At 39.0% G+C, this 25,491-nt stretch overlaps 1 protein-coding gene across 1 annotated transcript in view; it reads right to left on the bottom strand.

The window, feature by feature from the left end:
* The window catches only part of LOC308557943 (uncharacterized protein), a gene marked incomplete at its 5' end in the record, with an annotated part of 483,857 nt that overhangs the window by 408,833 nt on the left and 49,533 nt on the right, over positions 1-25,491 (bottom strand). Inside the window, 3 exons of the mRNA XM_081138834.1 lie at positions 14,495-14,596; positions 15,998-16,107; positions 18,368-18,502. Of these exons, the coding sequence (XP_080994960.1) occupies positions 14,495-14,596; positions 15,998-16,107; positions 18,368-18,502 (347 nt within the window). The remainder of the gene's footprint in view (positions 1-14,494; positions 14,597-15,997; positions 16,108-18,367; positions 18,503-25,491) is intronic.

The raw sequence follows: 25,491 nt of genomic DNA, 5'->3' as shown, positions 1-25,491 counted from the left end.
TGCAAGCTAATTTCTTCTAAAATGCTTATACTATTGCACAGCACATAGTAGATGCCAAATATATTTTAACATTAATACGGGTACGAAACTGGAGGGCACCTAGAGGTTTACATTAAAATGAACGAGCGCCGTAGCCTGGCCCTAGTGCATAGGTCCTGTGTGCATGCCCAGTAGCCACCCATTTCAATACAGAAAATATAAAGCCACTCCGCGCGATTAATCAGTCCTCTTGCAACTGCTACCAGCCTGGAGAAATACCTTTGAAGAACAACAAACAAAACTGGCAGGCTTTTTCCCCCTCACATCTTAGCCTTTTTCAAATTAATCTCTCTCAGTTCCTCCTTTTCATGTCAAATGTTTTACCTTCAAAATATGTCTGTTTCCTTCTTGTTCTCAAATATAAAATTATGTTTCCAGTATTGGATAAGGCCTGTCTTATAAAGCACATAGCCAGGCTAGAAGATTTCTGCCATTTAAACTGGTATCGTCATACCAGTCTATCTTCAAGAATCAGATTAATTATAACCTCGGTCTTTCAGCATTCACATTTTAACCTGAAAAGTGTCAGTAAAGATGACAATAATGTCATTATGTCAGAGTAGTTGGAGGAAAAAAAATGCTTTAATTACAGAAATTTGGTGTGAATTTAAATTGCCGACAGAAACTAGCAAATGCTTTGTAGTTATGCCTCTTTGATGAGAGGCCCCCTAAAGGGGCAGAAGTGAAAATGAAGAATGCCACTAGGGCAGTCTGGGCATAGATGCTTTCTGAAGGCTTATGCCCGCAGACACAGGCATGACATTAAATACACGCAGGAGTTTGGGAGCGGTATCAAGCAGGGGCATCTGTTAGACCAATCCCTCCCCTCCAACCCCGAGTCAAGCCAGCACAGGAAATGAAAATGCCTCCCCAAACACCAGTGTGCCAGAGCATAATGAGAGAGATGCACATTTAGACTATGAAACCACGACATCAAAGGCAAATTTATACTAAGAAGATTAGATAGGAAGATTTGCATCCAACTAGTTTCAGTCTGAAATAAGCCAATGTGGAAAAAGGTGTCATTTTCAAATGTCCATTACAATTTCATCTAAGTACCAAGGTTGCCTCTAGAGAAATACAAAGGAAGCGTGAGCCATAAATGTATATTCTTCTCTTCTCTGAACCCAACAGTTTCGCTCTAAAATCAGTAAAGAAAAATAAGGCAAGTACCACAGATTCTTACTCTCATTTATTCAAAGGTATACACTGAGCTCCTACTATGGAAGAGAAATCATTTAAGATTATTATTTAGTAATCTGTAAAGTCTATATTTTAAAGCTTAATTGTATTCTGCTTAAATGTTTACAGGCACAAGGGAAATCAGATTTTTTTTTTTAAAAATTATGCCTTAAAACTGCCCATTACAACTGCTATAAACCTGTAAGAGTTGTGAAAATGGAATCTTAACTCAATGTACAGTAATTTCACAACTACTGGCTAGAAAGGGTTAGGGCTTAGGCAAGAGAAACAGGTCAGGTGGGGTGAAAATGCTAACATGGGGGACTCATAGGAGAGACAACCAGAGGGATGCTGTAATTCTCCTCCGAGTTACTAAAACCAAGCACATAATGTCAAAAAAAAAGGCTTTTTCTCCTTGGGAGAAAAAAAAAAAAAAAGTTGCAGAATAGACAAAGAAACAAGAACAAAATTGGAAGTCCTCCAATGGCAAATTATTAATGCCTTCTCTTTGCGAAATTGCAAGCAGGCAGAAAAAGGTCTAACCTGAAGAGAAAGATCAAAGGCTGAAATAAAAGCTTTGATGCCCAAGTTGCTCTGTGGCCCCAAAGCACTGTAGAACCACAAATGCAGCTGGGAAGATTGTTAACTCCAAGAAAACTGTGGAATGAATTGCTTACTTAATCCCCGGGAAGATACGAGAGTGGGATTAGGCAGGGATTAGTTGCTTCTGGAATTTAGTGATGGCATTTCCCTCAAAGCTAGATATTTATATTTCTTTAGAATTTGCTCTCAAGTTTTTCCATCTTTAGAAACATACGTCAGTGTTTAATGATTGATTGACATGAATGTTTTATTTGAGTAAAAAGTTTATTTCTCAAAAGATAACACTATTGATTGGGTCATCTGGTATAAAGGGAGACTAAGCTACCTATTCAGGGAAAAGCCCAGCTGGGCGGATGAGACAGCCACAACCTTGCTGTACTGTTCATTCTGAGACAGGGACCTAAAATGCTGGCATCATAACTCAAAGAAAAGTAAACTGCCTTTGAAGCCTAACTTGGTAGCCTCAAATGTAAAACTACACAACAAGCTAAATAAAATTCAGATCAATCCATTAATTCACTCATTCAACATGCACATTTAAAGCTCAGTTTGTTTCTGGCCCCTTGCTGGGGGCCAGATACAAAGATGATAGTGTTCAGTTTTAGCCTCAAAATCACCATCTAGAGATCATAAAACCTTAGACAGTGAAGTAGTCTTAAAAGCCATTTTTTTTCTCTACTACTTAGTCTATCTTTGCAATCCCCTTTATACCAATCCTATCACGTGGCCGTTCATAATCTAGGTGTACCTCTTTAATGGGAGGAAACTTCCTGGGAAGAAAGTTCTTTTCTTTTGCTAAAAAAGTGATTAAAAAGTAGGCTTAATGTCATGTCCAAAAAATGAATAACCTGAAGAAGTAGCCACTTTAAGCCTCTGAAATTGGATTTCATGCATTTTCTTTTTGCTTAGCGAAAATGTTTGTGTAACTCCGTAAAAAACGGCACATGTACAGTCTCTTTGTTAAGGACCAGATCTCAAGAGACTGTCTTTAATGTAAAAGACGGATTAGAATCACAATACTGAGTCTCACCTACCGATCCCCAGCTGGTTCCCACAGGCAACATTTCACAACTAAGATCAATTGAATGCAGAAGGACCACGTTGTAGTTTAAAGCCACAAAGAAATTTCCTGCGAGCCTGTTTTTGGTCCAGCCTGATTACTCTGCCCAGGACTCAACAGCTCCAGGATAGTATATTACTGTACTGTATTTCTACATGACAAGGTAGGAAAGTCAGACAATACCTTTTCAAACAAAGGGGGAAGATTTTGAGTACAGTGGACATTTGGGTACAACAGAGACCACTTTCTTGATTTTTGAAAGGTTGTTTGATTGTTGTTATTGCCATTATTTTTCTGGAACTCCACCTCTACTATTCCATTATAGTGAAATACAATTGATCTATAATGAAGAGTCTTCTTATTCTCAGAAAGATATGATAAACTTAAGGTCATATATTTTAGAAATACTTCAAAATATTTTAAAAGTCAATGAAATACTGACTACTAAGTTATGCTTAAAACTTCAGAAGGCACTTAACCGGTTATTTTTCCTGATCACCAAGAACATTTCTTAACCATTAAGAGTATTTCACTTTTGTGGTCAAAAGATCAAACTACATATCTGGCACAATGATTTGTTGAATGAATGAATGAATGAATGAATGAATGAATGAATGAATGGACATCTTCAATAGCGTAGCAGAGCTATCGTTTAAGTATCATCGTGTCAGTGACTTCATTAAAGCCGCCTTCATTCTTTTTCAGTACATAACAATTGAATCACACAAAACGTCATCTATCATTTCCTGTTTACTAAATACTGGATTTATTCAACTTTAATTTCCTTACTATCTAACTTTTCTTATTTATTAACTAGCTATGAAAAGCCTTCTTAACCCTAATGTATAGTTTTTGCCCTAAATTATTTATAAAATTTTAATCACTGCTTGTCATAAAATAATTGTTTCAAGGGACACTAGTAGCAAAAACGTTTTCCTTCCTCAATTGTGCCACAGTCATAATGTCTAAATGAAAGAAAAAACTGGAAAAGAAAAAAGGATTTTGCATCACATTTTCAAGATATGCCCACTATGTTACCTTTTCTATTTCTTACATTGGCACATTAGTGTTAATTCCCATCATGTCCAGTGTGAGTGCTTCATCCGATTTGCTTCCTTTCCACTTTAATTTCCACCTTGCTCGCTCTTTCTCTTGAATCTTGTTGCAACGTGGTTCCCACCATAGTTGCCATCAGAAATTATCCATAATTCTCTAAGTCAACAATGAAGTTACCATTGAGGTTACCTGACGCCCAGACCTTCTCTAGCCCATTACTAACCATACATATATACAGTTAAGGCATTTAAGTTTTCATTGTGCTTTTTTTTTCAGGATAAGTGGAGATCATCACAGCTGATGCCTCATCTGAATATTTCCTCTTCGTATATGTGAGTAACCCAAGGCCAGCAACCACATGCCTTCTCTACTCTATTAGGGGTGCTCTGTCCACAGAGGACACTTACCCAAATTGGGACTAAAATGAAGGACAGTATTTCTCTACTGAGCTCTAAGTAGATGGAAAAGGAGCCACACCAACTTGTGCGCTGGCTGTAGGGGAAAATAGTTTGTGTTTTCTCTTTGGGTATTCCTGACACGCTCTTCGGCCATCTGTAACATATTCATACTTAATTCACAGATTTATTTTGACCCTTCTCCAAGGTTAGATGTAATATAAGCATCTCAACACTGCAGCAATCGTAGTATCCTTGAGAAGATTATTTGTGATAAATGAAAGCTAGGCAGGGGTCACTAGAACGCACAACAGAACAAAACATATCATCTCTTCTGTCAAAATGGAAAAATAGCCTTTAAATTACATAACTAAATCTCCAGTTGTTAAGTATTCTTTAGCATACTGTCTTTAAAACCACTTTTAAACCATTACAATGACTTCAACAAATGTGCATTCAGAATTCTGGCAGGCTCTTAAAACTTCAGGTTCATCTACTTTACTCTCCTCCCCCTCAACCTCCCCCAGTCTCCAGCGTTGTTTGGAACTAACATTATGAAGCTGTTATTTTTGCACTAGTCTTCTGTGGTTTGCCATCTCATTCAATAAATGGGTGGGTTAAGCCACTACTTTCAAACCACTTAGGCAGTCTAGACACTATTGCTCTTCATCAATGATAAGGAAAGCTATCGTCCAGTACCACCCTGCACAACTGAGCAGCCACAGAGTGCTACTGATTTTCCCTGTGCCCATACTCAGTAGGAAGCAGAAGAGAGACCCAAAGCACTTTATTCATGAAGCAGAAGAAAAAAGAGAAGAGACTTCCTTCTGAGAGAGTTCTGGCCAGCTGAGAGATTAGAGGAGACAGTCTGCACAAAAGACCACCCTTATTTCTGATACCAACTGCAAGTTCAGGAGGTTCCCCAAACCGCCCTCATGTTCAGTAATGTGTTAGAAGGACCCACAGAAATCACTCAAAACTATTGTATTAAAATCAGCCAAGGAAGTAAGTGCACAGGACAGAGTTGGGAAGTACTAGAGGTGGACCTTCCCCTGTCCTCTCCTTGTGGAATCAGAACATGTCCCTTTCCTAGAGTCAGTTTGTGACAGTGCACATGGACTGCTGCCAGTCAGGGAAGCTCTGCTGAGCCCTGTGTTCAGTTTTTATTGAGACTCCACTATATAAGCATGATCGATTCAATGATTAATTGCCCACTTGGTTGATTTCAGTCTCCATTCTCCAGCCCCCACCCTAAATCATATTGTTAGACTATCCATTGACCCAAGGTCCCTAGCAAATGAAGATGTTCCTATCAAACATGCTATTCCAAGGGCTTAGAGATTACCTCCCAGAAGCTGAGGCCAAAGGGTAGAAGACTTTTTGCATAAGGTTAAATTCTTTATTACACATCTTCATTTTCTCATACGCCTTTGATTTAGGGCACTTACCTCATACTTATTATGGTTGTAACTATGCCCTTAGGCACTTTGAACGTCAATAAAATAGAGATTAAGGAAGCTAGTTTAGTAGAATATGTGTGGAGACCAGGGAAGGAGGGCGGGAGGTGTTAAGTGCAGCAGAATGCCTGGTCAGAACCCCAGACCTGGGCATTACGGGCCTGGAACAAACATAGCAGGGGCTCTTTTGCTCGCTGGTAACAATGACGTGGCCTGCCGCCAACATCAGTACTTGCCTGAAAGGGGCAGAGTTCTGCTTCTCCAGCTGAAACGGGAGTAAACAGTAGCCTGCACAGGACGTTGAGAGGGATTCCTCAAAGCTCCCCTACTCAACGAGATCGCCCTACCTGCTGACTGCCAGACTCAGTCACCATTAGGCTATGCTTCGTGTTTTCACTGTTACATACAAATATGTTAAATCAGCAGTATCTATGAATACTTTAGTTTGATGTTGTTTACTGGGAATAGCAATGGAACTAAATTCTGATGGATGAAGGGGAAGAAAGAGAAAACTACGAATTATGAAAACTTCATGAGGGCCTGAATAGAGAAAGATGAGAAAGAATTCCCCAACCCCACTCGCTCCATCCATTCCATAGCCCAGAAACTACCCAGGGCAAGCCTTGCTTATCCCCAGGTGGCTGTGGGACAACACCATAAAACACTGCAGTAAAGACCTGGGTTGAAGTCTTCTTGGCTCAGCTACTAACATGCTGTGACTTGGGAAAACCAATTAAGCTTTTGGACTCTCTGTCACCTCACTTCTAATTTGGGAATAATATGAACTCCCTCACAGAGTGGGTGTGAGGCTTAAATAAGATAACATATGGGAAACCACCTTGTTAAATGTGTTTAACTACTATATAAATAATTATTAGTTTAGCAGATTGGAAAATAGCTTTAGCTACATTATATCTAATTTTGAGAATATCTACATGTATATATTTAAATTTGAGAATTTAAATTTATTATATATATTCCCCAGAGCAATTGGTTTCTACAAAATAATAATACTTCAAGAATATTATCAAAAAACACACACCACTTCAAGATATCCCATAAAAGAGGCTATGCAGTTACATGGGTTTGGAATACAGAGGAATCTAGATATTCTTCTGAGGGAGTCACCATACACATTAGCACAGTGAAGGTTCTGGAAAGTCCTGCAAGAATAAACACAATGTAAGGCTACTTAACATAGACTTTCCCAAACTTATTTGAACACACAAACTTGGTTTCAACACTTCTGAAAGTCCAATGGGGACAGTGATCTAGAGAATAAATTTTGAGAAATACAGTAAGGCAGATTAAAACCTGCACATCCAGCTTCTTAATGTATTTGACCAGTAAGGAAGAGGGTGCCCTGCACAGATGCTAAGTTTGTACTTTCAATATCACCTAGTATCTCAATTTTCTCAACTCTCACTATTCTCCCTCCCTTTATTGTACATAGAATTTGACTTTTGGCTTTGTCTTTCAGGAAATACACTCTTAAATTACCTTCCAAAAGCCCAAGACCCTCCTGTGACAGGCCGGCCAGGTGCTTCCTCCCATCTCCTACTCCCACCGAACGAAGTCTCACCAGACTGCCCTGAGCCCTAAGAACAGAGAATCCTGGAGAGAAGATTCATCAATCTTTACCCAACATAAAACACCCCAATCACTTTGGGAATTTTAATGACTGATTATAATACTACTAGTTTCTAACATTGGCCAGGCTAATGTCTAATAAACAAGAATGGAATTTTCCATCCCATCCATAGCCATTACTGGTAGGTTTTTGCAGCAGGTTAAGAAATGTATGGCTTCAAAAATAACTAAGAAATGAAAATGCACTGCCCACACCAAGAGATACATCCCAAAGGCCATTGCTGGCAGTGGCCTTAGTGTAGTTCACCATACCCAGATATAAATAAGCGTAAGATCTCACCACACACAGGCACATACCCCATACACTTCAAATTTATATGAAGTATAAACCATTGCAAAAAATACAGAAAAATATTAATTTCTGCAATAGAGTATATAACTTTTTAAATCCAGGATTTCTTCTTTCAAACCATGTTTATCAAGTTCCTTAAGAGAAAACAGACTTATAGTAAAACGCACACACACACACACACACGGCCATTTTAAGTATTATTTTGTACCTGACAGAATAAGAGAAGTCTGATATTAAAAAACAACTTTTGTCAGCTAGCAATAAAAAAGGAAAAATGGCTACATGCAAAATTTGGCCATTTCAAGGGCATAAGATTTTCTGTTCCTTTGGGTTTTCAGCCTCTTTCCATTGGATTGTAGCTATATCTTTAAAACACACTTTTACACATAAAATGCCCATTTACCATCTCCAGTGGCACGATATATCCAAGGAGTTGAGATCCAAACTATGTATCTTGGCAGGAATGAGTGGCATGGTACCTTATTTGCCACAACTCCCCAAGTCCAGCTCCCCACCATGACCTGGTTCCTGTGCCCCTTTTAATATATTTCTGAGAACACCACTCATCACATTATAATGATTTGTTTTCCTGTCTCTATAACCAGAATGTAGACTTTTCAGTAGCAGAGTTCTATATTTTTTACACAGGTCCTAAGCCATTACTCAGTACGTATATGTATACTGAGCAAAACTTTAAATGAAGAGAATCATCTAGCTCATCTTTTTTGTAGGAAGATTTTCTTAGAATACTGACCAGGTTTAAATACTAAAAGTAAAGCATAGGTACCTTATGTCCCTTTCAGGAAAATAGCATCGAGTACATTTTTCATAAACAGGAAAGTTCTTATATTTTAAAGTAACAGCATCACGTAGAGGTTGAAAGGATGACCTAGGAAGCCGCACTGCCCAAGTTCACACCCTGGCTCTGTCATTTACTACATGTATGACCTCAGGTAAGTTACTTAACATCTCCTTACTTCAGGTGTGCCATCTGCAAAAGGGGACTATTAATGGCACTTACCTTATAGGATCATTGTATTAAATGAGCTAACATACAGAAAGCATTCAGGACAGCACCCACCATGTAGAAAGCATGATTTATGAGTAAGCTAGTTATTGTATTATTATCAACCTCCAATATTTTCTAGTTCATCACTAATTATACCCTGTGGAATCAAAGAATTCTGGATGGTGCTGGGTCATTCTATTCTAAGTTGTCATATTTGCAATATCAGGCAATTCTCATGCAGTATTTTTTAAACTGCATCTATGGTTGCTAATACTGGCCAAGCAAAGCATACCTGGAAGGGTATGCTAGTAAAAGCACTCCTAAAGCTTCTGTTTTCAAGTCACTTTCAGGCAGTTTATCTTCTACATGGATTCCAAACGACAGGATGCCCCTTCCCTAGGCTCAGGGGAAGATATCACGTAGTTATTGCTCCATTTTCCTCCTAAAAGGTCTACCTGTCCCTTTATGTATTTGTCCCAACTCCTGTCAATACTGCCATATCCTTCTGTGAAGTTATGGAAAGCAGAATGCAGTTGCCTTGATATGAACTTGCTAGAACCATGGTGAGGGTTTAAGGCACTAATGCAATGTGTATCTCCATGCAACGAACAAAACAACACTGAATTTTATACTGTTTTTCATGCTATGAATGCATAACCATTTATCTCCATAATATAACCTATGTTTCACTTTATACTATCTTCTAGTAATGCTCATTTAGGATTGCAGATTAATAAGCGTGTGCAATTAATGATTTTGCATTTTTCCAAATTAATTCTTCCCACACTAATCTTATAATTCAATTAAAATAATCCATCAAGTTTTCTTAGCATGATTTGCTCTTTATAAACCCCCTGCTAATTTTTCCCCATTTTCGCTGTCTGAGTAGACCCACTGCTGAAATGAAGTGAGTATAAAGAAAATGTTTTCTAAACTTTCAGTATCAGTTTGCCAGGGTTGCTGCAATAAAGTACTGCAAACTGAGCGGCTTAAACTACATTGGCTTATTGCCTCACAGTTCTAGAAGCTAGAAGTTTGAGATCAAGGTGTCAGCAGGGTTGCTTCCATTTGAGCACTGCAAAGAAAAGTCGTTTCCATATCACTGGTGATAAAGCATTCCAGCACCATTCCATTTTTAATGTGCATAAGCATCACCCTTTGAAGTAACGGAGATGCCTGGGGAGTCCAGCACAGGACTACACAGTAGCAACCAGTTCGGTTGCACCCTCAAGGAACCCCGGCTGCTGGACTGTCTGCTCAGGGAGCTGGACTTAGAGAAAGCAAAGTCCTTGCAGAATCGGTTAGCCACCTCTGCACAAGGCTTTGGAGTAGCTGGTTTGGCTGGAACAAAAGCTAAGGAATTGCTGCCCTGGACATAAAGTCACATTTTTTGCCTTGTCCCATGTGTACCTCTTATTGCAACCAAGCAAACTACTTGTATTATTATTAGTCCTTGAACTTGCTGTGTTCTTCATGTCTCTGGAAAATATTCTATTTCCTATGCTCTATTTCATATTATTGTACTGTTTACCTTTAGGAATAAGTTGTAGTTTGTACTTTCAAATCTTCTGAGAAACCTTTCCTTATATCTCCCAGCATGGCATAGGTAAACCCTCTCCGGTTTTCTTTTCAGACAGAAGCTCCCTCCATCAGATCACTTGTGAGCTACGTTATAATCACAGATCTCTGGTCTCTATTTACCATTACGCTATGAATACCATATTTGTTTTGGTATGTACAGTACTTAGCATACAGCCTGGTGTATAAATATTTACTGACTAACTGGAAGACGATGAAGATGGAGGGGGAGGGGGGATGGGGAGGGGGAGGGGAGAGGGGAGGATGAATAATAAAAAAAAGAAAACCCCAGTGTCTTAGCATCCAATCATTAGGCACATTATTTACTTGACTTATAATTTAACTGGCCAGAGAAAGGGAAGATGGAATAAATAATGAGCAAATAAGGTGTGATTTGTGTGTGATATTAATCAGTTAATACAGTTAATAAAGCTCTGAGTTGTTCTGCCTGGATCCATAAAATTAAAAAAGAGAAAATTTCACCACCAGCTGTCTAGCCTGATTTGCATGTGTTCAAATCTTCAAAGCACTCCTTTTGATTCCTTTAATCAATAGCTATTTTAGGAAGTTCTTCACTACTTCCTAATTGTCAAAATTCACTTTCTTCATTTTTCCTTATTAGAGGGAGATTTTTCAAATGACTTAAGTAGATCAGCAATTTTATAATCATTATTAGCTTCAAGCATTTCTCTCAGTTACTAGCATGTCCCTTCTCTCTCTAGGACGAGATTTTTTTCTCCATTTTTAAAAGGCCATCTGCTTCATTTTCTAGACTTCTTTATTCCCCAGTATGTCTCAAATCAAGTCAACTTGACCCTATACTAAGAGCAATCCATGTTTACAATAACTGATCCTTGGTACTTTAATTCATCAGATCTCTGGTTTGGGATGAAGTTCCAAGTCATTCCTTATTATGCTAGCATGCCAGAAATAACAATTAGCATTCACCTAGATTTTAATTCACCCAAACCAAATAAATGAGTGAAGCCATTACCATGGCCCACAAAACATTTTACAAATAACTGAAATGCATATTTTGGTCCTTAAGTATATTAAACTTAACACATACTCATTGACGACCCCAACAATCTCACTACTAGGAATCTGCATCACAGAAATAGAAGCACCACATTATTGCACCCTGATTGTTGTACCAAAAAGCTGAAAACACAGTGAACGTCCATCAGTAAATGCTGGTTAAAATTTTATGGTGCATCAATACCATGGAATGTTATGCAGCTATGTGTATGATTCCATGAACCCACAGAAATACAAAAGAATATTCAGCAGATTGTTTCTGGGGAGGGGAGGGGAGGGGAGGAAGTTGGAGAGAAAGGGGAGGGTAAGAAAAAAGAGGGGCTTGCCCGGCCAGGCGTGGCTCAGCGGTTGAGCGTCGACCTACGATCCAGGCTATCAGGGTTCGATTCCCGGTCAGGGCACATGCCCGGGTTGCGGGCTTGATCCCCAGTCGGGGGCGTGCAGGAGGCAGCCGATCAATGACTCTCTCATCATTGATGTTTCTCTCTCTCTCTCTCCCTCTCCTTTCCTCTCTCTGAAATCAATAAAGATATATTTTAAAAAAAGAAAAAGAAAAAAGAGGGGCATTCATGACAACAGTGTATAGAAGATAATCTCATGTAAAACTGCATGTGTGTGTATGAATATAAATAAACATACACAAAAGCATTACTACATGGTATCTGAGGGAACCAGGACCGTACATTTTTACTTTCCTATATTGTATTACTGTTAATTTTTTATATTTGAATTACTTTAGATTTGAATTGTTATCTATATAATGTGAAAAACAACACTGGAAAACCGAGATTAGCGGTAGTATCTTCAGACTCTAATCAACCTGCTTGATAGAGTATGTGTCCTATCAATTATATCCTTTTTAAAAACAACCTTTTCTGACTTTCATTTTTAATCTACTTTCATGACTCAGCTAATGTTACCCCTTTTTAATTCAGTTCTCCACTTGTCTCATGTATTTGATTTCCTAGGAATTCTCCAAAATTCCTCCATAAAACCCTCTTCAATTTATATACTTCATGATATCTCATTTTGCTGGATGAAATGTGATACCTTGTAGGAGATGCCTGAACTCCTACTTTAGGATGTATATCCATCAGGGCTCATCCATTTTTCTTTTTAAATTCAACAGGAGTTCCATAGTGACCAAAATAAAAAATGTCAAAATCTAAAAACACACTTGGAAGACAATACTAAAAATGCACTGCAGACTCCTGAGAGGTATTTTGTATAGCTGGTCTTCTCTCATGACTCCTAGAACTTTGTAGAGCACAAACAAAGTTATGGAAAAGACATGCTGGTTCTATATTTGAAATAATCCAGTATTGTAACCAACCCAAAACTGAAATATATTAAGTCTAGCTACTTCAGTTTCAGAAAGCATTTTAATTACTTTGGTAAATAAAAGTTTTTTTAAGAAACTGGAGTAATCAAAATATTCCAGTACTGATGTTGAAAATAAAAGATAAATTAGCCTAGGTATAACATCTAAGCCATTATCATTACCACATGTTTATTTAATTACTTTTCCCCTCAGGGACTTGATGTTTTGAAAGATTTGTTCTACCAAAACAAATGAATTAATGAAATAATAATTAATTTTTAGAAATTCTTAGTGAATCATTGACATATGTAATTGCCCACCACAGCTACTGATCAAGATGAGGAAACCAGTGCTGCACATGTAGTTGACACCGTTTATTTAGAGGCAAATGATTTGTTGTCATGGATCAATGTATAATTTCTGCTAGCTTCTTAAAAATAAGAAAACCGTTGAAGATACATCCTAGAGCTCAACATGTCCACTGACCTGTCTCAGGATCAGAGTACTAGTCACAGAATAAACTGGGGTTGAAAGTCAGCTATATTTTAATTCACATATTTGTTTGTTTGTTTAAAGCAAAGGATTAATTTACAGGAAGAATAGCTGTGAAGTAACCCATGAAAATCTTGAGCCTTAACCTTACGCCAAGGACAGAGGAGACAAATGGACATGAGTGATGAGCTTTCAGCAACCTTTCAATTTCACTTACAAAGATTCAAGTAAAGGACAAGAGGAGGCAAACATATCAGCAAAAGCTAATGAGTATAATCTTTTCATTAGCTTTTTACACCTTTAACTTCTGTAAGATCAGTTTTGTTTTGTTTGTCCTGCCCTGAAAAGACAAATGCAGATGCACTCAGATTCCCTGGAGACTAGAATCAAACAACCAAGTCAAAACAAATCCTTTTGGAATGACCGGCTTTCATGGCAGATGCAGTAAAGCATAAATCACTGGCCATTGTGAAAATTACCTACACAAGGAAAACCTGAAATGCACATGTCCAAAATTGGCAGTTGATAAAATTACCTTATGGACTAGGTTATCAAGTTTTAAAATGTTGAGAGTCATGCAAGTGTTGTTGTTTTTTAATACAGGGTACAGAAGTAGTAAATATCACACTAAATTTGCATTAATCCCCACTTTGTTCATTCACAAACCACAGAGATCTCACAGGAAAATACTGTCCCAGCACTTTCAAACCGTGGCCCCATTAAAGATTTAACATCTGAGGTTAGAATGAGGTTTTCATATTAAGCTGCCATTTCCTTTATAAAACAGACCATTTTGTACTTACTGCTACCCTTTGAACTCTTAGAGTGAATATTAAAACTGAACTGCAAAGCATAATTTGTGATGCTGAGTATCCTGTAGCTTGGAGGTTTTTTGCTTAGTGGCTCATTTTAAATGCTCACCAATCCCCATAGGTACAACCCAGCCATTAGTCTGCATCGACAAAATTGGCTGGTCCCTGAAAGCAAAGCAGACAACTCCAAATCACAATGCAGACGATCTCTGGCTTAGGATGGCTCGATTTGCAATTTTTCAGCTTTACAATACCCATTCAGTAGAAACCGTACTTCAAATTTTGAATTTTGATCTTTTCACAGGCTAACAATATGTAGTATCATACTCTCTTGCAATGCTGGGCAGCAGCAATGAGCTACAGCTCTCAGTCAGCAATGAACTCACCAGGGTAGACAACTCATACATACAGTGCAGTACTGAATGCATTTTCCACTTAGGAGGGTTCATGGGGACACAACCTCATCATAAATCAAGGAGCATCTGTAAAATGGTCTTGATGGTGACTCACCATACTGACAGTGGGGCCCCTGAAAACCCTCGGAACACTGGCACCGTTGGGCTTCACTGTCCAAGCATCTTCCATTGAAACATGTCCCCACGGCAGAGACAGCTAAAAAGGAGGGTAGATGAGGGGGAATGAAGAACATTGTTGAGAGAAAGAAAGAAAATCCCCAATGTAACCACCAAGTTGCTAATATAAATATAATCTAGAAATTTCCACCGGCCCCTCCATAGCAAGATTAAACACTGTTTTCATTACAAGTTAAGGCCTTGCTCTCTAAAGCCTTGTAGAACTCTTTATGTGGCAGCATCCGCCTCACCAGAAGCTTGTAGAAATGCAGAATCTCAGGCCCCACCCCAGACCTAATGAGTCAGAATCCACATTTTTAAAAGATACAAGGTAATTTGAATATATGTTCAAGTTTGAGTAGCACTAGTGTAAAGAAACTCCATGAAGAAGATGATCGTGTGGCCAAAACAATCTAAAACTCAAGCAAGAAATACCAGTATTTCCCGGAGGCAAAGGACTGTGATTGGTGTCATACAAGAATTTAAAGAGTTTGTCTCACAGTCATTATTTCCAGGAGTTTATAAAATAGTTGAAATGGCATCGTGGGCAGATGCTTGCAACTGAGCTTAGACCAGCCAGCTGCAGTGGCCTACCTAGGACTGCATGCAAATGCAGTGGCCATTAACACTGAGCCTGCTTAACACGGTAGGCCTGAGGCACCTCACTAAGCTAGTTCAAGAGCAGAAAGTACAGTGGGAAGGAAGCAGGATGCTGACAAACTCCCTAAGGTACAGGGTAGCAGGAGAAATAAATTACTGCGCTGTGGTGCTGCACTGATTGCAACACACTGAAGCATTTTAAGTGCCTTTGCAATATCCATAAACACACAGGTAAAAGGGTCGCTAAATGGAGCCATTTGTCCTGGCAAGAATGAACGACATAATGCCACCAGTTCTGCCGTGTGAGTGCTGTCAAACATACTTGAGGGTTCTGGGAGACTCTCCCCACACATTTGTACAAGGACTGCATAGCTCATCTCAAAAAGTAAACTGCCTCCAGAGTTCTGCAATTAATCATGACATGTACAGGTTGAGAAATCCCATTTAGATTTAGTACGGTGATTTCCCTCTGGACTCCTGAATCCACTGTGGATTACAAATTTGATGATATGGGAAAGGGGCAAATGGAAAAGTGTGATGGAAGTCAAGGTGTAACTGGCTGGCTTTAAATAAACTGTCTTTTAAATAAAGAGACAGAATGCAAAGTGGCAGTTCTATGGGGCTTGAGTTCTGACCTATCATTAGAAGCGTTTATCGGAAAAGCTTTTTTGTGCATTTTGCACATGTCACATGTGAATTTTCAGTCCAAGGAGATGCTCTGAGTCTGTGGTGATTCTAAAGATGCCTAACACTTGACAGGCATGATATGATTGAAGCCCCAAAAGGAGTGAAACCATTACTTCAAGTGACAGAGAGTTAGACAGGAAGAGTTATAACTTACAGCACAGGCAGCCAGGTTCACCGTCCTGCCGGTGCCAACCTGGGCAGCACCTGTAGACAGTCTGTCGCTCCATGCTATATGCCTGTCTGTACATGATGTAGTACCGGGTCCTAAGAAACACAGGAATCTAGATCATACTTCCTCTTACAGCAAAGTTGTCATCTTAAATCCAATAAAAATTCTCCGAACAACCCAAATCCTGCCATTTATACACACAAAATACATATATACTATTTGTATATATTATATATGCATGCACATGTGTGTGTGCACAAGAGAAACCCTCACATCCTGTGGTATAAACTATTCTAAGGGTCACTCAAGCTATCAAGGATGAAACCCAAAATTAGGAAGTGAATAATGAAATTCTGAAGGATAGTCAGTTACGTGTTTTTTCAACGTGACAGTGAAGGCCCCTCCTAGAGTGGTCCCACTATAGCACGCATTCTCAACAGCGGTGATTCACCCACAAGGGGGCGACAGCTGGTTCTTGGGTGGGAGGGGTAGAAAAAAGCTTGCTAATACACTGGTTTGTGGTCCTACAAAGGACCACAGTACACAGTATACCTGCGGTATTGAAACTTCATGGGGGCAGGGGACAATTACAAAAATTTTTTAAAATTTACAAAGGTTCCTCAGGGGGACAATAATGAACAAAGGTTGAAAACACTAAACTATAGATATTCGTGCCGGCCTCTTAATACACTATAATACCAAACATCTCTAAACTGTCTAATTTCCTTTCTATCAAATCAGTGTCATATTGTTTCTTTATGTCAAAAGTATTAACATATTCTCTCCCCTTTATATACCTATCCCCAAATCCCCTTCATTATTCAAAACCAATTTCAAGTTACACTTCCTCAAACTTTTCTTTCCCCACCATGCAATGTATTGCTCCCTCGAAAACAGGACTTACTGGCCATACCACTTTTTGGGACAGTTATGCTCCATCCTGAAGTATAACCTAATATTTTGTATGTGTAGCTCCCCAGTAGGGACATAAGTATAAGTTTGCATACTTACCTACAAACAAAAGGGGTATTAATGTGGCAAAGATGCCAAATATCCTTGAACACTGCCTCAACTCCAAAGCCAATGTCATAAATATTTATTGAATTAAAAAATATGTAAAACTGCTAAGCTATTGAGAATAAAAATATAAAATGTGTTTTTCTTATTTATGTTTGTTTTCCCAAGCCTGAATGTCTATTGTAATGAACTTCTTTGGTTGTCTAATATCAACAATGATTAAACTTCATGGGGCAGTACATGAAATCTAAACAAAAAGGCATTTTTTTCAAAAACAACTACTCTAATGAACAAACATATTGAGAACCTAATGGGTACCAAGCATTGTGCCACATGTGTTAAATATACCATACCATGCATGGTATTATTTTTTTCTAACTTTACAGTCTGAGGCACACAGAAATATAAGAACTTTGCCTAGGGCCATACAGTTAATAAGACCCAGGGGAAGTTTTCCAATTTAAATTTCATTTAAAGGTCCTAAGTATGAAGTTTAAAAAGACCATATATATGAAGGTTACACACACACACACACTAGTGTGCACATGCAATGTATATGTAAATATCCTTAACAATAAAATACTTAATCCTATAATATCTTATTTAGTACTATATTATTAGTGCTCTGGTATTTCTATACAATGGCAAATCCAGTTATTTATAAATGTCCCCAACTTTCCTTTGGCAGTAGTAGTAATAATAATAACAAACTCATTAATCTAAATCCATACTTTAAATCTTTAATTCAGATGCAGTTGATTCATTTACCTAAAACTTAACCCATCAGCAACCATTTGTATTAAGAGGTACTTGGATATTTTGTAAAACTATTTTAAAACTTTTCAAAATCCATAGGAAGCCTTGAAGCAGAGAAAACACTGTACTTGCTCTTCTCTCCCAACCTGCTGAGTTAATCTTAATTCAAAGGCCATCCTCGAGTCAAAGAAGCTCTGGGTTTCAAAGTGTGAGAAGAGAACTAAGGACAGGGCAGATAGCCCTTCACAACCTCAGGCACCCCAGATCCAAGTCCTGCTAAATTCAGCAAACCAACACAATATTCCTTGTTTCTGTCTGTCTTCTGATCTTTAGCTTTCAACACTCTGCCACATCATGTGATAAAATTAGTAGCATCTACCCCAAAGTACCTCACACTTAAATGAGGCCAGAAGTAAATTAATAATATATCTTGTCTCTCAGATTTCCTGGTGGATATATCTTATGCTTGTTTAGTTAATTATATAATGATTCTCTAAAATTTATTGGAGAAAATCTTTAGGTGCAGTTGAGGCTTTTGAGTTTGATTTTGAGAGTCAAAAGGAGTAGCAGAAGCACCCTTACCTTCGTTCGTAGCCCACACACCAGCTCGGGCCGGCGCAGCCCTGTCTCCAGAGCCTGACGGTGTGTGTGACAGCTCGGACACACGGGCGAGGAAGTCCCACCACGGCCAGCTGCTGCTCTTCACAGACATTGGGCCTTGAAAGGAAAGTAGTAATGCAATCAAAATAGATTGTTTCTCAATGTTTTATACATGAACCATTCATTCCTCCACTTTCCACAAAAAGCTCGTGGTGACTTACATAAGTACATAAATTAAGAGAGAAAAATACAGGCAATGTAAAAAAAAAAAAAAAAAATCAGGCCGAGAAAAAAAATAGATTTTAAAAATAAAGGGAAATTTAGAAGATAAATATAAAAGCCATAAGTTTCCATGTGCTTAGAAAAACTGAGCTGCAAATTAAGTTCGGAGCTCTTTTGTAGACAGAGGTACAAAAACAACCAGAACTGCACACTATTCATGAAATTCTCGAAGTCCATGAAGAAAAGCAGGCCAATTCATGAAAGGAAGTGGAATGTTTCCTAGGAATTAGTTCTCAACAGTCATTTCCATCATATTTAGTTAGTTCAGCTTCATACACAATGCCTCTTTTAACACAAATATTCTGCCACCAGCACCATTATATTAATATTTCCTTATAGAAAGTTTATTCAAATTTACAGAATTTTAGACACATGATCTTTAACGTTTTAATTATAGAGCTAGCTAACACTGATCACCTGAAGTGTCAGAATTAAACCCTTTTGTTATTTGAGAAATGCTTTACTTAATGATAAATAATTTACTAGTCCATATGAATCACTTTGTATTTGAAAACAATACTAATTATAAAGCAAACTGGCCCAACCACTCATATTTTCCACGATTCACAGTCACCTGCCTGCCATGCAGACATCACTGGGGTCAGACTTTGATGTTTTTTCTTGCTATCAAGAAACCCAGTTTAGTCTCCATATTCATGATCTGCTGAAAATATAAATGCTTTCTGACTCAGGCGTTCCAGTCGGCTCCCAAATAACTCTGTGAACTTGTCCAATGATGATAAAAATCTCTAACAAGAATCTCCACACTAAAGTCAGTTACATCCGTATCACCTAGATCACCTTTCGTGATCACTCCTTTCTGGGGCTCTGACTAAATCTCACCAGCTGATTTCACTTACAGCCCCGTTCTCACTTCCAGATATATATGAAAGGTGATTGTTCCGACTGTTAATGCCACCTAAACTGAAAAAAAGAAGATTCATGTCGAAGGTTACATAAGTGTTTGCACAGCACATTTTAATTCTTTAAGTAAATACCATAATATGGCAATAAATTTAAAAACTGCACATAAGTCAGGCATCCATAAGATAATCAAGAATTGGGTCTAAAGAAAACCTTAGCTATTAAAATTGTGGCTAAGATTCTCTGCAAACTTTAATGGGTTTACATTTTTTTTGTGAGCCAACTAGCCCCAGTTAGAATGAGCTCACGGCACCTTTGTTTTTTCAGTGAATAGTTCAAAAGCTTACCCCTCATCCAACCTGGAACTCCATTCTGTAACCTACTCTTCACTTATTATTCCATCCATCCACCCACCTATCCTTCCATTAACTCATACACTTACTATCACCTACACGTGATGGAAATAGTCCACCCCAACCCCTGCACAGGATCTGAGTGTAAGCCGTTTATTTGGGAGTGAGGAATTCAGACTGGGACACAGAGTTAGCCAATTTAGATGCATTACTGAGCCACCAGCACTTTAGATGACTAGCTCCCCAAAAGGGTGCAGAAGCCTGGATATTTATACTCTAATTCCCATCAGTGACTGGTTGAGGGCTACTTTCTTTTTAGCATTTCAGGTGGAAGCACATGTACGCAGTGTCAGCCTCCAGAAGACAAAGTCCACAAGCAAAGCAATGCACATGCTGGGTGCTGAAAGCCTGGCAGGTGGGCAGTGGAGAGGGACATGGGTGCTGCTCGGACAGTTTCAACTGCAGGTGATACAAACAAAAGAAAGTCCATATTCACTCAAGAGTGACAATCTAAAGAGAAGAGAGGGAGAAAGTGAATGCACTTTAAGTAGAAAATATGAAGTGCTAAGAAGCAATCAGGAGGCTAAAATAGAGAGAAGAGAGGCCTACTAAGATTCATTAATTAGGGAAGGCCTCACGAAAGAGGTGACACTGCGACTCAAGAGAAGCCACCCACAGAAAAGCCAGGGGATGCCATTCAGGTGAAAGAAATAGAGTGAGCAAAGGCTTTAAAGGGGGAAAACGCTTGGCCTCCAGAGAGTCTGAAAGGCCAAACTGGCTCAAATGATGAGATGCTTGGTAGGGCAGAAAGGGCTTCTCAGGCCAAGTGGTTTTGATGCTATTCCCAGGGCACTGGAAACTGCAGAGGGTTTTTAGAATTCTGATTTCTGGCCTCATTTTCTACAGCCAGGACCTGGTGATGGCCTTGTGATACTCTCTCTCTGACACCAACTTGGCAATAATTTAGGTTAAATCTACACATGGACACTACGTAATAGCCCAGCCTAATCCAGCCTGGTCCCCAAATCCCTAAAATCCCCCATTGCTCCCTCAGGGTTTCCTGATTCCTACAAAGAAAGAAGTCCTCAAGGGAAACCTGTACCTTCAGTGAAACCCAAAGCCAGCAGCACCAGTGGGCATGGAAAGGCACAGCACAAGTTTTAGGCATTACAAGAGAATTGTACTAGGCTAATATTTCTAGAAAACTATCTGTAATCCAGATCGTCACCAAGTAATTTCTCTGATAACATCATAAGAAATGTTAATGTGACTCCAGAATGTCACACATTACTCAATTATAGTTAACAAGCAATATAATTTTGGTTGAAATAAGTTTTTATCTTAGGTTAACTCATCCTAGGGAATGTTTAAGCACATGTGGATAAATAAAGGCAGCCTCGTGATTATTCTGCAGGTGTCCTAAGTATATTTTAACAAAGAAATTAATTTTCTTTCTTAACTATTAAAACTATAAATGCTAGTAGTAAAATAACCTGAAAAACGGATAAATATATAGAAAGTCAAGGTTGCCCCCAAGATGCTCCGATATAACCACTGCTAACAGCCTAATGTATTTATATCCAATATTTTGGGGTGCACAGAAACATATTTTTGCACAAATAAAATCATACTGTTTACTATTGTTTAAATTATGTGACAAGTCTTTTTTTAATTTAGGTAAAACTGGAATATAGAATTTCATAGGTGTCAGGTATACAACCTTATAGTGTGACTTCTGTATATACTACAAACTGATCATCATCAAAAGTCTAGTTACCATCTATCACCAGACAATTGACCCCCTTTACCCACTTTTCCCTCTCTCTCCAACCCCTTTCCCTTCTGATAACCACCGATCTGCTCTCTGTATCTATGAGTTTGTTCTTACTTTGCTTATTCGTTTATTTTGTGGTGTGTTTTTTAGACTTCACATATGAGTGAAATCATACAGTATTTGTTTTCTCCATTTAACTTATTTCACTTAGCATAATACCCTCAAGGTCCTTCATGTTGTAACAAATGACAAGATTTCCTTCTTTTTTATGGTTGGACAGTATTCCATTGCATATGTATATATACACCAGATCTTCTTTATTTTTTAATTTATCCTTATTGTTGAAAGTATTACAGATGTCCCCTTTTTTCCCCATTGACCTCTTCCACCCCGCACCCACTCCCCAGCCCAGGCCTTCACCACACTATTTTCTGTGTCCATGGCTTATGCATATATGAATACAAATTCTTTGGTTAATCTCCCCCCACACACACACTCCCCCACCCACCCCTACCTTCCCTCCAAGATTCATCAGTCTGATCTGTGCTTCTGTCACTGCATCTAGTCTGTTCATCAGTTTATTATGCTCTTTAGATTATGTGATGTTTGTCTTTCTCTGCCTGGCTTATTTCGCTTAGCACAATATTCTCCAGGTCCATCCATACTGTCCCAAAGGGTACGAGATCCTTCTTCTTTACTTTATTCACTCATCCATTGATGAACACTTAGGTTGCTTTCTTATCTTGGCTATCGTAAATAATGCTGCAGTGAACATATGGGTGAATATATCTTTTCTAATTAGTGTGTTGGTATTCTTCAGATAAATAACAAGAAGTGGAAGAGCTGGATCATACGGTAGTTCTGTCTTAACTTTTTAAGTAATCTCCATACTGTTTTCCATAGTGGCCCCACTTACACTCCCACCAACAGTGTAGGAGGGTTCCCTTTTCAACACATCCTCACTAACACTATAACAAGTTGTTTTTTAATTTAGCAAACATGATATGAATATTTTCCCATTTTGAAATATATAGAATTACTTTAACTCTTTTGTTTTCTCTCCAGAGTATGGAGTTATCAGAATAGTTTAACAAATTAATTTAGCCAACATCCTATTGATAGACATTTAGTTTTTTCTAATAGTTTGTGACTATAAACAATTCTGATGTCAGCCCTCCTATATAAAGAACAGAATTACAGATTAATTTTTTTCTTCTATGATTTTCTTATGAAATATTTATTTCCTGAGTCCTTTTAGTTCAGGTTTTCTTTTTTTGTTATTGTTAGCCTCTCTCTTTTATGTTTTAGGATTTCTCAAGTATCAGGTTATCATTGCCTGTCTATATTTAATCAGAGGTACTAGAAGCTGCTTGGAAGCTATGTGTGATAGAAAGGGCTTATAATTGGTGGGCTCACTGTCAGGTGATTAGGGTGATTCTTCGCCCCAGGGTCATTTAATTTTTCCAGGAAAGTAATCCCAACCTGCTGCCTGGGACCAGCCAGGGAAAGGGAGCCCTGCTGTTTTTAGCCCAGTTCACCCTAAGCAGTGCCATCTGCACTCCTTCTGAAGCTCCTCTGGTGCTTGTTCTCCAAAGGAAAGAATCAATTCATTCATCCCCACCCCTTTTCTCTTTTCCTCCCTCCCTCCCCCTCCCTCGCTCCCTCTCTCTCTCCCCCTCCCTCCCTCCATCTCTCTCTCTTCCTCCCTCCCTCCAGAGAATGCAGCAGGGCTATTTATTTGTCCAGCTCTGCAGTTTGAAGGAAGAGATTTAGAGATTGCAACAACTTCACATACATTCTTTCAAACAACTCTTTGTCTCCAGCCTCACACATCCCCCCTGAGCATTCCTTGCCTCCACTCTAAATGATAAATGTTGCACCTCTCCAGGGTTCCCTGTGCAGGGACCAACAACCTGCCAGAATGGTATAAAGATTACATCAAAGTGAAAACATCTGAGCTACAGATGCAGAAAGAAATCTTATCGGAACTTCCCCTATCTGACTGAAGCAGAAGTTTACTAAAGTCATCTGCCACAGCTGCTCCTTCCCATCACCCCCCCCACCACCACTCCTGGGAAGTCTCATCAGGGAGGCAACAGACCTTGCGCACTGGGACATTTCAAAGCAAATTTATATAAACAAACCTCATCAGTACCATCCATCCTTTAAAGCCCTGGCCACTCCCAACCCCTGATTAACCTGGAATTATGAACACTTCACCCTAGCTGTTCAGCGAGGTACTCCCTATAAAGTACTCTTATGTGTATAGTACAATATTCTCCTGTTAATTTTTCTATTGTCAATTAACTTGTAGGCCCCCAAACACTCAACCCTAAATTAATAGAAGAAAATGTGTTCCTCTCGACAGTTTTAGCAACAAGAATGGATGATCAGAAATCCTCACTCATTCCAGAGACTGCAGCTGAGCTCTTGGGACTTCTGACCAAGCTGGCTTAAGCTTTCTTACTGGTTAGACTCCCAGATCTCTGCTTGGGGTGCACTTGAGCAAAAATGGTAAGAGCCTCTCATCTTTAAAAAAAAAAAAAATTCCAAAATTTAGATTTGCAAGAGAAAATTTTTCATTAGAACTAGTCTTTTGGGAATTGTGATTCTGGTTTGGATCTCCGAGGGATAGCCATTGTGTTCTTTCTGTCACTGTTTGTGCTACTGTTTTGTGTTGTGCTGTCTAGAAGTGTTGCTTGTAATAAGGAGAATCACAGGATGGAACACAGGCGTGGGTCCCATAAGCCTGTTGTTGGAGCCGGCCTCACAGACTGGTGAGTGTGTGGTTTTCACAGCACTAGTGTCTGCTTGGAAAAATTTGCTGTGAGTCACCAAAAAAACCAAATGAGTTTCTCTTTCTGTCTCAATGTTGTGTCCTGAGAGCTTGACTTGGAACCAGAGAGAGCATTCTCTTTCTCTGGTCTTCTGCTTGCCAGGGGGCACAGACTGTCAGGTCTGGGCTTAGAGGTGGCCATCAGATGGGGGGCCTGGAACGTAAGGGGCACGAGCAAAACTTTCTGTCAACTGTTGCCAAACCTCAGGGATGTCATCTAAGTCTAAATCCTAAAGGGGCTCAACCTATACAACTCTTTTCATCCCTTTTCCCATTGCCTTTGTAGTGCCGAGACTTCCCATGTCAGTTCTGCCCACCAGATATGACAGATTGGCAGGTCCGTGCTGGTTCATCACTCTGTGGGAGGATTGGAACCAAGCATTCTTTGTTTTCTTTTTTTTTACTTTTTAAATTTATCTTTATTGTTGAGAGTATTACAGGTATACCATTTTCCCCCACAACTGACCCCCTCCACTTCGCTCCCACCCCCTCCCCAGGCCTTCACCGTTATTGACTGTGTCCATGGGTTATGCATATATGCATATAACTTCTGTGGTTAATCTCTTCCCACCCTCCAACCCTTCCTTCTTAAATGTGATCGTCTGTTACATGAGTCAATGTCTCTGGATCTATTTAGTTCATCAGATTCTTTTTTTATTAGCTTCTTGTTAAAGAAGGCCCTTCAACATTTCCTGTAGTGCTGGTTTGGTGGTGATGAACTCTTTTAGCTTTTCCTTGTCTGAGAAGCTCTTTATCTGACCTTCAGTTCTAAATGATAGCTTTGCTGGGTAGAGCAACCTTGGTTGTAGTTCCATGTTTTTCATCACTTTGAATATTTCTTGCCACCCCCTCCTGGCCTGCAAGGTTTCCTTTGAGAAATCAGCTGGAACCAAGCATTCTTAATGCCTATGACAACTTGATTTCCTTTTCTTCAGCTATAGGTGGGAATGATTTTGGATTATGGGGGGCTGCACCTTCTGCACCCTCTTCACAGATG

The sequence above is a fragment of the Miniopterus schreibersii genome (assembly GCF_964146895.1).
Source record: "Miniopterus schreibersii genome assembly, chromosome: 5".
Taxonomy (NCBI): Eukaryota; Metazoa; Chordata; class Mammalia; order Chiroptera; family Miniopteridae; genus Miniopterus; species Miniopterus schreibersii.
This window is presented reverse-complemented; position numbering and strand designations above follow the sequence as displayed.